We start from the raw sequence: 11,616 nt of genomic DNA, 5'->3' as shown, positions 1-11,616 counted from the left end.
AGGTATCATATTTAGTTGGTTAAAAACAGGTTTTCAAGGAGTCCAGTTGGCAGATAGCTACAACCCCAAATTATGAGCCAACACTCAGGGTAGTCCTGGGCTCTGGCCTGTGTAGAGGGAGGACATATGAAATGTGGGTCCCATCAGAGGCTACTTGAAAATGACTGGAAACATATTTAATGGATGGGAGTGAACTATCAAAGAACTCAGTTACCTGCTATCATATAAACACACAAAGTAGCAATTAATTTTAAAAAGCTATATGGACAATGTCCGGTGAATTTATTTCATGGAGAAGTTCCCCCACCCCCCAAAAAAACATGATTTTCCCAGACACAACACAGTGACTGGCACTTTTCAATTATCTTTTATCACAGCATACAAAAAAGAAATCAACAGAAATACACCAAAATAAACCCCATACCCCTTAAATTAGCAGATTTAAAATTAAATCTTGAATCAGTATTTTGTTAGACTTTGATTTAAACTCTATTTACAAATTAAATTGCACTTGTAAAGATAGTGACATTTCTATTACGGTAGTAGTTATTTTATTGTGGTCTTATATCTGGATATAAAACTTTTAAAGCTTCTTCAACAAGAATCATACTTTCTTTTGCAGTACATAGTTTGTTTATCCACTGAATTTCTGAACTGGTTTTCTCTTTTTGTGCTTTTCTGCTCTGTTATACAAATGGCACACACCTTTGGAGTAGGCACAGTCTGACACTGCACTCATTAGAAGAGACTGGTGAAAAATTAAAGTGTAAGAAACAAAATATTAGCAGTTTAATCCTTTGGTTCATATTTAAAAAAAAAAACAATCAACCAATACAATTTACAAATCATTGATAATTCATCTTTTTGGTTAAGAACAAATCCACCAGGTAGATTACTGATTAAAATGCAACACTGCTTTAAAAGTACCACGTTCCTATTCTGATCTCACTGCTCGAGGACGCCATTGTTTACAACTGGTTTGACAGGACACAGGATACAGTAAGGCACGAGTGGATGGTACGAATAAAAACAAATACTTTAGGACTGGTTTGTCTTCTGCACAAATACTAAAATATGTACCGTCTTCAGGATAAAATAACAAAAAAGAAATACATATTTTTGTTATGAAATACCTATACATTTTTTTTTTAAATTTATACCATCTGAGCTGCCAAAAAAAGGTTAAAAGAAAAAAAGTATTGATTTTTTTTTCCTCCAGACATAAAACTAGCTCTCATCAGTAGGTCCAAGAGAACTTAGGTTCAAAAGGTCCCAGCACTGTATGGAAAGGAAAAAGATAAAAATTCCCTTCCTGCTCTACCTCTTCCCCACATAAGAGAAAAACAAAGGCCAGATGTTTACAGTAGTGTATTCTACTTATTACGAACCACTGAAATTTAAAAAAAACAAAACACAACACCAGGCCAGGAGACAGCTGGGCAATGATGGGCAGAGGAAGGAGTAAGGCACTTCCTGGGTGGGAGCAGCATCCCGGACCCTGGCCACAGGAGGCAGCAGGTGACAGCAGGTGCTGGTAAGACACAGCTCCTCAGAAGCAGACAGGAACACCTTGACAGCAGGGAAGACACGGAGGTAAGACCTGCAGGCGAACGCTACACGGAAGTGGTCACCCGGTCGATGGCGTGATTGACCTCGTTTTTGTTTGAATCCAGTCCTTTAGCAGCATTCATATCATTCCGTAAATTCTCTACTGTCTTTTTCATGTTCTTTAACTCCCCTGGGTGTGGAGTGGCTCGCCTTAGAAGTGTTCTCTAAAAACAAACAGTGAAGTAAGAATTTTGGTTTTATTCCATGACTTTTTCAAAACATGCAGCTTGAAGGTGTTTGCGTTCCAAGACAAATCTTACAATCCTAGAAATTACGAGCTAGCGTGGGTGGAAAAGCTTTCTTCAGAGTTTTGTGCATTATCCACTGCTGACTGGTAGCTAATGGAAGATGAAATGCCTTCATGCAACTTATCTAGTCACGACAGAAGGGTTACTTTTAGAATAAAAACACTTAAAAAGGAGATTAGTATAAAATAAAGGTTTCTACCAAGAGAAATTTAAAAATTTAAGATGTAATTATGGGGTATAGAGAAAGAAAGGAATAAATTCAAAAGTCCTAAATTAAAGTCACTTTAATGTTCTATTTACACTCAAAGTAGTTCTGGCTTCCTTCAAACCTTGAGTCATGGGTGTTGAAGAAAGAGGGGAGTAAGAGAAAAGAATTTCATTTCTTACTTTGCTGCTGAGTGTGCTATTTACATGACCTACTGGTGAAAGTTCACATTCTCCTAATAAATGCTATAGCACTGGAAGTTAAGTAACAGGTATGGATGATTTTTAAAACTGTGTATTATTTAATGTTAGATGCCCTTTGCTCATAAAACAGCATATCATTAAATGGCCTGACCTGGAGTTTCAGGAGCCATGCTAGGTTAACAAAATACTGGAAGTGCATTACAGAGGCAGTGAAATAATGACACCTTAACAAGTCTTGTGGCCAGCATTAATGAGACACTGATGCTGAAGTTGTCTGGTCATCCCTAATCCCCATTTTGCTCTCTACTACTGTAAATGCCCCAAATTCTATCTGGTGACAGCTGGAATAACAAGAACTATAGGCAAGAATTTAAAAACTGCCCTTTGTTTTGGGGGCTACAGGTACTCCCATGATTATGAAAATCTTAATTAGTACAAGGAGTTTAAAAAGCCAAAGTCAACTGGTAGGAAGATGTCAAGAGCTACTGCAGACTCCTGCAGATGCTGGGTGTCTAAGAAGTATTTCAGGTATGAAGGAAAGAAAGGGTGAGCAGTTTTTTCACACCAATTCCTGATTTCTGAATGACAACTTGTTAAGTATTCCAACTATGATCAAAAGTTGGAGGGTCAGGTGGCCCAGATATATAAAGGAGGAAGGGAGGTCTGGTACTAAATCATACTACAGCATAGCCACAAGCCAGGGTAGAGGAAGATACTTCATTGACTCCCCCCCCCCACAAAAAAAAAGAGAGAGAGAGAAAATCCCCATTTTGAGGAAAATGTTAAGATTGGAAGAAGAAAAAATGATCACAAAGAAAAAAATGCACCATAAGTTATTGAAACCACAACAAAACAAAACCCAAAGCTTCATGTGTCTTATTTACATTTTGTGACTTAGCACCTAGAAGTGCCTAGTTTTGTTTGCTAAAAAAAATCCCTAAATGCTAAAGGCAAAAATCACTGTATGAAAACAAAGAAAATCCTTCTTAGGTGCCACTTTAATCTCAGAATTATGAATTGTGAATTTCCACAAAGGCAAAGAACTTCTGTTTCCATACCGTCTCATTGTCTTCTTCATCTTTTTCATCCTCCAAAAATCGGATTGCGCTGACTCTGTTTACTGCACGCTCATTCCAGGCTTCCTCAGAGACGTCGTTGACCAAGTTCTCCAGGGCACCACAGCGGGGCAGATTCTCTGTGGAGACAAATCTCACATCAGCATGGAACGCTGGTTTGTGTGACTGACAACAGCCATGTTGCAATTCTATGGCTGAATGGGCAGCATCCACCCAGAGAATCAGAAATATTACATAAGATGGGCAACCACTGTCTCAATTCCAAGTCTTTGTTGTTTCTGTTGTTGTTGTTGTTGTTTAAAAAAAAATCAAAAACAAAACAACAACAAAAAAGTGCTGGGAAGGGTTGTCCCCTTCTTTTAATGATGCATAATTCTGAGATCATATAAAACACCTGCTAAATGAGTATGAATATGTTTACTATTTCATTATAAGATGTCCATAACTTCAAGAGTTCTTTTTCACAATTCTCGTCAAATTTCTCTGACAGCGATGTGGCTGTACGTGCTGGAACCTGGTTCTTTCTTTAGTGACATTCTATCACATTTCTTCTCTTAGGGTCTTGAAAGCTCACCTACCACAGCTGACTCACAAGGTGGTTTTGGGAACACCCTGCATGGGAACTCTGATTCTCCCAGGGTACTCCAGTTCTATCAGACCCAGTTCTCATAAATGATTTACAATAGCATTTTGATCTGCTTTTGAGTTTCATGCAGGGTGAGAGATAGGGGTTTAATTTCATTTTGCTACATAGGGATTTCCAGTTTTCCCAGCACCATTTGTTGAAGAGGCTATCTTTTCTCCAATATATGTTTTTGGCACCTTTGTCTAGTATGAGATAGCTGTATTTATATGGGTGTGTCTCTGTGTATTCTATTCTGTTCCATTGGTATTCTTGTCAGTTTTGGTGCTAATACCATATTATTTTTGTTACTATAGCTTTGTAGTATAGTTCAAGGTCTGGTATTATGACGACTCCTGCTTTACTCTTCTTGCTAAGGATTGCTTTGGCTACCCTGGGTTTCTTATTTCTCCAAATAAATTTCAATGATTGCTTTTTCTAATTCTATGAAGAATGTCATTGCGATTTTAATAGGAATTACATTAAATCAGGTGCACTGCATGATAATCAGGTAAACCTCTCTTTCTTGGGTACTGCACAATGATGTTTGCCTGGTATTCAAGAAAGCTGAGGTATTTCCTGGAAAGTGTTTGGCAAATCAAATCAGACCTGCAAATAATAAACTTTTCTTAGATAAAATATGCAGAATAAAGTCTGTTTATTAGCAAAAAAATAAAATAAAATGGCATTTTGAATCTAGTGTGAATATTTTTTTAAAATCACATAATTTACAAAGCAAAAATACAATGACTCAAAATAACTCAATCCTTTAAGGAGAGTGTGCCAGTGGTATTAGCTGCTAATCTTCCAAACTATCAGTTTGGATTTTAAGATCCTACTACCCCGTTTTGGAGTATTATTTTTTCAGCCTTAGCTATAATTCAAAAGCCAAAAGTTGCTTACAGAATTACAGACATGATAAAAACGTGTGAACAACCCCCTTTCTGTAAGGACATAGGGAACCTTCCCAGAGGAGCCCCACAATGACCTCTCCCAGGCTGGCTCTCAGGGCAGATCAGACAAAACAAAACCACACATGGGGATGGGAGGCCTTATGCAAAGACACCAGCTCACTCTCGCAGTCATGTGGACACTGTCCCTACATTCACCTTGGCAAGGAGGTTCAGAAGGCAGCTGCGGAAGTAAGACACAGGTTAAAATCTTCTCTCCTGTGCTGTGGTCTGTGTCTGTCTGGAACGTGAGCAGAGGCTGGGACTGGTTGTCAGATAACCACAGGGCCTTCAATTTCAAGGCAGTCAGCGATAAAGGCAGATGCAACAACCTGATATCAAACCAAAGGAGATATCACAACCTTAACCTTTGTCAGTAAACCAGCCCTTGTCAGTAAAAGTGTGAAGAAAATCAAAAAGAGTTTCCTGAGATTGGGTTCCAAAGTATAATCAGAAGATACTAGATTTTCTGTTCAAAAAGCGATTCTTCAGTAGGGTACCACATTTCCCTTCACTGACCCCAGCTCTCTCACGAGGACCTCTGGGCCACAGGGCAAAACATGAGGAAATCACAAGTTACAATATAAGGCCTTTTGTAATTTAGAAAGAGAGAATAATAAATATAATAATTAAGTAAATAATATAATAATATAAATAAATAATAATAGTTTAATTAAATAATTTAAAAATAATAGAAACTCAGTCGCATAACTGGTAGTTCTTACTACCTCTAATGTCCCAGGCCTCATTGACAGGGCTGATATGAGGCAGGAGCACCTGGAAAGTCAGAATGAGAGGAAGGAGCTGCTGAAGTGCCAAAGAGTTTAAGTTGCAGCTAAAATAAAGATTGGGGATCATTTTTCGTTGATTATTTCGCATATTCCATTTTAAACTTGTATCTTTCAGTTTCTAGACACTGCCACTTCCTGGACTTCTAGGTGATAATTAATAGGCACACTGGACTGTTGCTGTTTCAAATGGGGTAGTCCCTATGAAAGCACTTTAAATTTGTTAAATTTGTAACGTGGCACCTAAAGATTAGCTTTATACTGATGTTTGCACAAATTGGCTGCAACCAGTCAAATGTACCAGATAAAGATTATGGCCAGAAATCACATGTACTTAGTACTTGCAAAAAAAAAAAAAAAAAACCCACTTTACTGCACTGGGTTTCAACCAGGGAAGATTGCCCCAGGGGACATTTGGCAATATCTATCTTTGTTGTCTGAGTGGGGGGTACTAATGGTATCTTCTACTTCGAGCACAGGATAGAAAGATTGTAAATATCCTGTGATGCACAGGGAAGAACTCACAACAAGACTTATCTGGCCCCAAATGTCAACTGATGCCAAGAGTAAAAACATGATTTAGTGAAAACCAAAGCCATATACCCGTTTCACTAAAAACAATCAAACCTCTATTAATACCAGGAATGTAAGGCTTAAGAAATTTAAGGTCATACTTTATCAGATGTTTTCACTCTAAAGATGGCTCCATGTTACTAAATCACAGAAGTGAATTTATAAGAGAGATAATAGACCTATCTCAAACTTACATGGGAAATTTAACTATATGTTACCAATAAATTAATATTGCATGAGACAGTTAAACCATTTTGAATTAACAAAACTTGTAAGAATTACACTATATGTAGATATTGTATTTCAATATTATAAAATGAATCCAAGCAAAAGGTAGATATAAACTGGTTAAGTTAGTTTAATAATTAAGTAAAAAAAGTCACTGCATAGAGAATATTAACAACAAATATATTAACAAACATTTTATACTAACGTGTTTTACAAAACATTTCTAATGCATTAACTTATCAGATAAGAAAATATTTCTTTTCCTTATTAATTGGTGAGGTAAAGGATAGTCCATCCCACATGCAGGTAAAGCTGCAGCACTAAGTACAGTGATATTGTAATTTAAATGGGAAAGAGGTTCAAAGGGGGGTTACACTCTCACATAAGCTACAATAACATTGAAGCTGCATTTGTCAAAGTGCCCTTGAAAAGACTATTTATTGAATATTATAGTATTTCATTAATAAGGGTCATATTAGTTGAGAAATATGTATTTTTCAATTCTAGACTCCATACGGTGAGGACATCCCAGAGAATTGAAGACCAAGTAGATTCCCAGCTCCATTGCTCCTAACTCAGAAGTATTTGTTCTTCAAGTGGGACAGAAAGTGAAATCTCATGTGCTTACACAAAAATTATTTCTCTTTCCGCCCAAAGGCTGTGACACAGACATTCAAATGCAAGAAAGTGAAAGACATGTATTTGCCAGGAGTTGAGACAGATATTTTTATTTTTAGGACTATTCATTATATATTTTGAAAGCATCAAGAACATCAGACTCTTTCATTTTATGGAACAAAAGGGCAGTTTCTTTTGAAAATTTTTCAATATTTCTTTTAAAACAGGAGTTAAGCTAATATCTTCCAAATGCTTAAAGTTTCAAGTCTTGGTCAGAAAGCTTCTAGTGAGCATTGCTACCTTTCTTAATCATGATGACAGAAAGAAAAAAAAAATCAAGACTTGTAAGCTGGTATGAAACACAGATACTCAAACAGGGTCATTATATCGCCTCAGACTAATAACTGGCTTCCCAGCTGAACGCTGAAGCAAAGGTATAAGTAAAAGGAGCATCACTAACAGCTTCAAAGAATGACAAACCCAATGATAAAAGCTAAAATAAATTACTAGACTTGACAACAACGGATCAGATTAATGAGTTGTATGAAACACCAGTTTTCTCACAAATAATCCAAGTGCCAGCTTCAAAATGAACATGGCTCACCAAGTGCACAACACATCCAAGCTTGTTCTCAACCCTTTCACAGACGTGAGTATTGCCAGTAATGCGAGAGCAAAGCAAGCCCCGTCCCTGCAGTCTGCACACAGGCTCTGCAGGCTGGGCCGAGCTTCTCAGTGACTCACTGTGGCCTGGGGAGAACAGACACACACTCCTCTGTTTCTCTTAGGTGAACCATCCCAGCTACAAATCAGAAAATAGATAAAAAAAAAATACATCCAGCTTTTCAGAGGAGTTAAAAATACATGTTTGGTTAAGTCCAGTACTTGTACTTTATGTACACTAAAGAATGAATAAAATCAACACAAGAAGCCACAGCTCCATTTGTACACATTTCTATGTTCTAGTTAGGATCACATCCCCCAGAAATAAAAAGCCTGTGGTTACTATTTACATCAGTGCTACAAGGACCAAAGCAAATGAATAACCACACTCTGAGCCTCTGGTCTCCAGGTATATCTGTGACCAGTCCAACCCACAGTGACCTTCCATGCCCCATAATTACCACAGCAATTGCTTGTTCAAGCTTAGTTAATAACTAAGCATAGTCTTCTGATTAATATAATAGTTACCTATGGTTGAATACGTCTTAGAATTTAATGTTTCATCTGTTTGTTACCCCCTTCCAGAATTTTTTTTAGTTTTAAGCAAAGTTTTCAAAAACATTTGAGAACATAATCATTGAAAAAAAATTTAATTGATACCAGAATCTTTAAAATGAAAACAACCCTTACCCTCGAGTCTCCATCCTTCCTCTAGGGAGACTACTATTAACATTTTGGTACACTGCATAGATAAGTTTTTGTTTTGGAAAACAAGAAAGCAAAAATGAGAATGCTATCTATATATATCATTCAACACTTGCTTTTTTGACTCAGTATCATGGGTCTCCTTCCATGTCACTTCACATAGAAATCTCTTATTTTTAATTCCTGAGCATTCCAGAGTATGTTTATACTGTTGCATTGTCTTTTAATATTTCAATTAATTTTTTATTTGTTTATATATATGTGTGCATACACACACACATACACACACACACACACACATATATACTGCACAAAATTCAAAAGTATAAACTATTTCCTTATTAACAACCACTGTTTCTAGTACTTGGTACTACCAATATTGCAAGGAAGAGCCACAAATACCCAATTCTGTATATTTGGTGGCTATTCCTATGGCGAGAGTCTAAAGGTTAAGGGTAGCTGATGATACCAGACACCTGATTCCTTACTGTCACAGAGCATTTGATATTTAGTTCCTGTTATGGTTTGGATCTGGAATGTCTTCCAAAGGCTTGCATGTTAATAACTTGGTCTCCAATGCAGCAATGTTCAGAGGTCGGGCTTTTGGGAAGTGCCTGGATCATGAGGGCTCCAACCTCATCAGTGCATTAAAATTATTTGCATTATTTAATGCATCGGTTCATTCAAATATTAAAATAATGACATTATTGGGAGGTGGGAGAAACTATAGTTGAAGGAATGGACCCTTAAGAGTATGCCTTTGGTGACTATATCTTATCTCTGGTCCCTTCCTTTCTTTCTTTTCTTCCTTGCTGGCTGTCATGAGGTGGACAGCTTTCTTCCACACGGCCCTTCCACCATGATGTTTGCTTCACCTCAAGCCCAAAGCATGGAGCCAGCTGACTGTGGGCTGAAACCTCTGAAACTGTGAAACAGAGTAAATTTCCCCTTCTTTAAGTTGTTCCTGTCTGATATTTTGGCCACAGTGATGCAAAGCTGACTAATATAGTTCCCAAGTGCGCGTTAGAGTCATCCTTGCTATAATTGATCCTATCAGACCTGTAAAAGAAAGTTTCTGCAAATTAGCATGTAGTTTCCCTGCTGGCATGTGCTATTTTTATATTTAAGGAAGAGGCAAAACTTCTGTTGTATTTGGTATGATTTTCTGTGGTATGACATTTCTGGAAGCCATACAGCTGATGTGGCAGCCTTTCTTTCTGGAAAGGCTTTTTTAAAATCATTATTATTAGTTTCAATACTGATACTTTTAAATAAGTAGTGATTAAATATTTTAATAGGCTTAAATTTTGGTTATGAACCTATCTGTGCATGGACTAAATGTCATATTTAAATGACTCAGATGACAGCTACGTCACTCAACTTTTTAATTGGATTTCTCCGCCCCAGCCCAAGCATTATAAAAAATTTAACTTTATTTTCTTCTGAGAACTGGAGAATGAGGCCACCACTCATGTGAAAAAGAATATTTAGAAATCAGACATCAGAACCACCTTTCTGCTCAAGAGTGAACAATGAAAATTCATGTTCACCAGTGTGGCAAGAGCTAGGGAATGTCTGAGTCACTGAGTTTCTCCTGCTGGAGGTGAGAGGTCAGGACAGAATGGCTCTGCTCCAGCTCCAAAGGCTCAACATTCAGCAGAAACTAATCTCGAGTTTCTAGCAACCACTTAATGGTCTTAAGAATTCATCAAGATGTCCTGAAAGCATTAACCTTTAAAAAGGCGAGCATCCTCTGAGGCCATAACTCACCTCCAGATCCCAGCTTATTTAGCCCTGATGTCCATGACCCATTAGCAAGAATGAAAAATGGTGGCTTGCGCCTGACCTGAGTGACCTGCTAATTAACACTTAGGAGATAGTCCTCCAAACACTCTACACACTGTTGGCCTTTACTGTGTAAAATCACTGACCAGCTTTCCCTCAATGAACACATTTCCTCCTGTCTAACATAACATTCAAAAGTAATTTTTAAAGTCCTTTTGGCAATGGAGCCTGTGATATAAGACATTCTACAGTGCCAGGCTATTCTCTGTGCAAAACTACTGACATTTTTCACTTAGTCATCAGTTCTCACCAGGCATCTATTATGTGTCAGGCACTATGAAGGGACCAGTGACACAGTGACACAGAAAACAGAGTATCTACCTTGAGGTTACTTGTGGTGTTGAGGGTGCAGGAGGGGGGAGTTAGACTCATGTAAACAGGGGATTGTCACACAGTGCTGAGTGCCACTGTAGGAAACTCCCTGAAAACAGAGTCAAGGGAGGGCTTCCTAGAGGAAGGGAAGCTTGGAGATGAAGACTAAAGGTGGGGGAGATAGAGAAGAGGACCCAGGGTTAAAGAATGGTTTATATAGGCTAAAGTAGAAGAAAGAACATATGACATTTGGAGTGCTGAAACTAGCTCAGGATGGTTGAAACAAAGTTACATTCTGCAAAGTTAAGGAATAGGCATGTTCCAGAAACTGTTAAGTGAGCCAGAGTTTGAGAGAAACAGTGCTGTTGTACCTTCAGGGAAAATAATTAGGGTGATTCTTAATCAAAAAAAAAAAAAAATATGAAGCATTTGGACACTCTGACATTAGCTGTGGATATTCTCTCCACAAAATTATATTTACAATTTCAGGGTGTTCAGAGACACTAGCACAGCATATTTCAGAACCCTGGTTAAAAATGAGTTTGGCCAGATGTAGTGGCACACCCCTATGGTTGTCTTAGCTACTCAGGAGGCTGAGGCAGAAGAATGGCCTGAGTCCTATCTTTCCGAGACCAGTGTGGGCAACATGGCGGGACCCTGTCTCCAACACAATAAAGACAACAACAATAAGAACTCAAACTGATCTGAGCTCTTTATTATTATTATTTTGCAGATGAGGAAACTGAAGCCCACTCTGTATTACAAATGCTAGTTCTACACAATGTGAGGGGAAATCCTCTCAGGCCAGCACTCTTACCCTTACATTACTATACTGTTGTACTAGGAAGCATTTCTTTAGAAACGTCCACTTAAACTTTAAAACATCCCATGCTCAGATTATCCCCAACTCCACTTGGCTTAATTACTCTGGTCCCCATTTTAAGAACTTGCTGGAGCTTGGGCCATTCAACT

At 37.9% G+C, this 11,616-nt stretch overlaps 1 protein-coding gene across 3 annotated transcripts in view; it reads right to left on the bottom strand.

Annotated features, from left to right (window-relative positions):
* Positions 1 to 244: 244 nt before the first annotated feature.
* Lrrc1 (leucine rich repeat containing 1) overlaps positions 245 to 11,616 on the bottom strand; it is a 127,599-nt gene continuing 116,227 nt past the window's right edge. For all 3 annotated transcript variants that reach the window (XM_015487869.2, XM_048805486.1, XM_048805487.1), the window contains 3 exons: positions 5,072 to 5,244; positions 3,323 to 3,459; positions 245 to 1,772 (listed from right to left, as the gene is read on the bottom strand). In XM_015487869.2, coding sequence (XP_015343355.1) covers positions 1,614 to 1,772; positions 3,323 to 3,459; positions 5,072 to 5,244 — 469 coding nt within the window. In that variant the 3' untranslated portion in view covers positions 245 to 1,613. The remainder of the gene's footprint in view (positions 1,773 to 3,322; positions 3,460 to 5,071; positions 5,245 to 11,616) is intronic.

Source organism: Marmota marmota, unplaced genomic scaffold (genome assembly GCF_001458135.2).
Source record: "Marmota marmota marmota unplaced genomic scaffold, marMar, whole genome shotgun sequence".
Classification (NCBI taxonomy): domain Eukaryota; kingdom Metazoa; phylum Chordata; class Mammalia; order Rodentia; family Sciuridae; genus Marmota; species Marmota marmota.
Note: the sequence above shows the minus strand (reverse complement) of the source record. Positions and strands in the feature narration are given on the sequence as shown.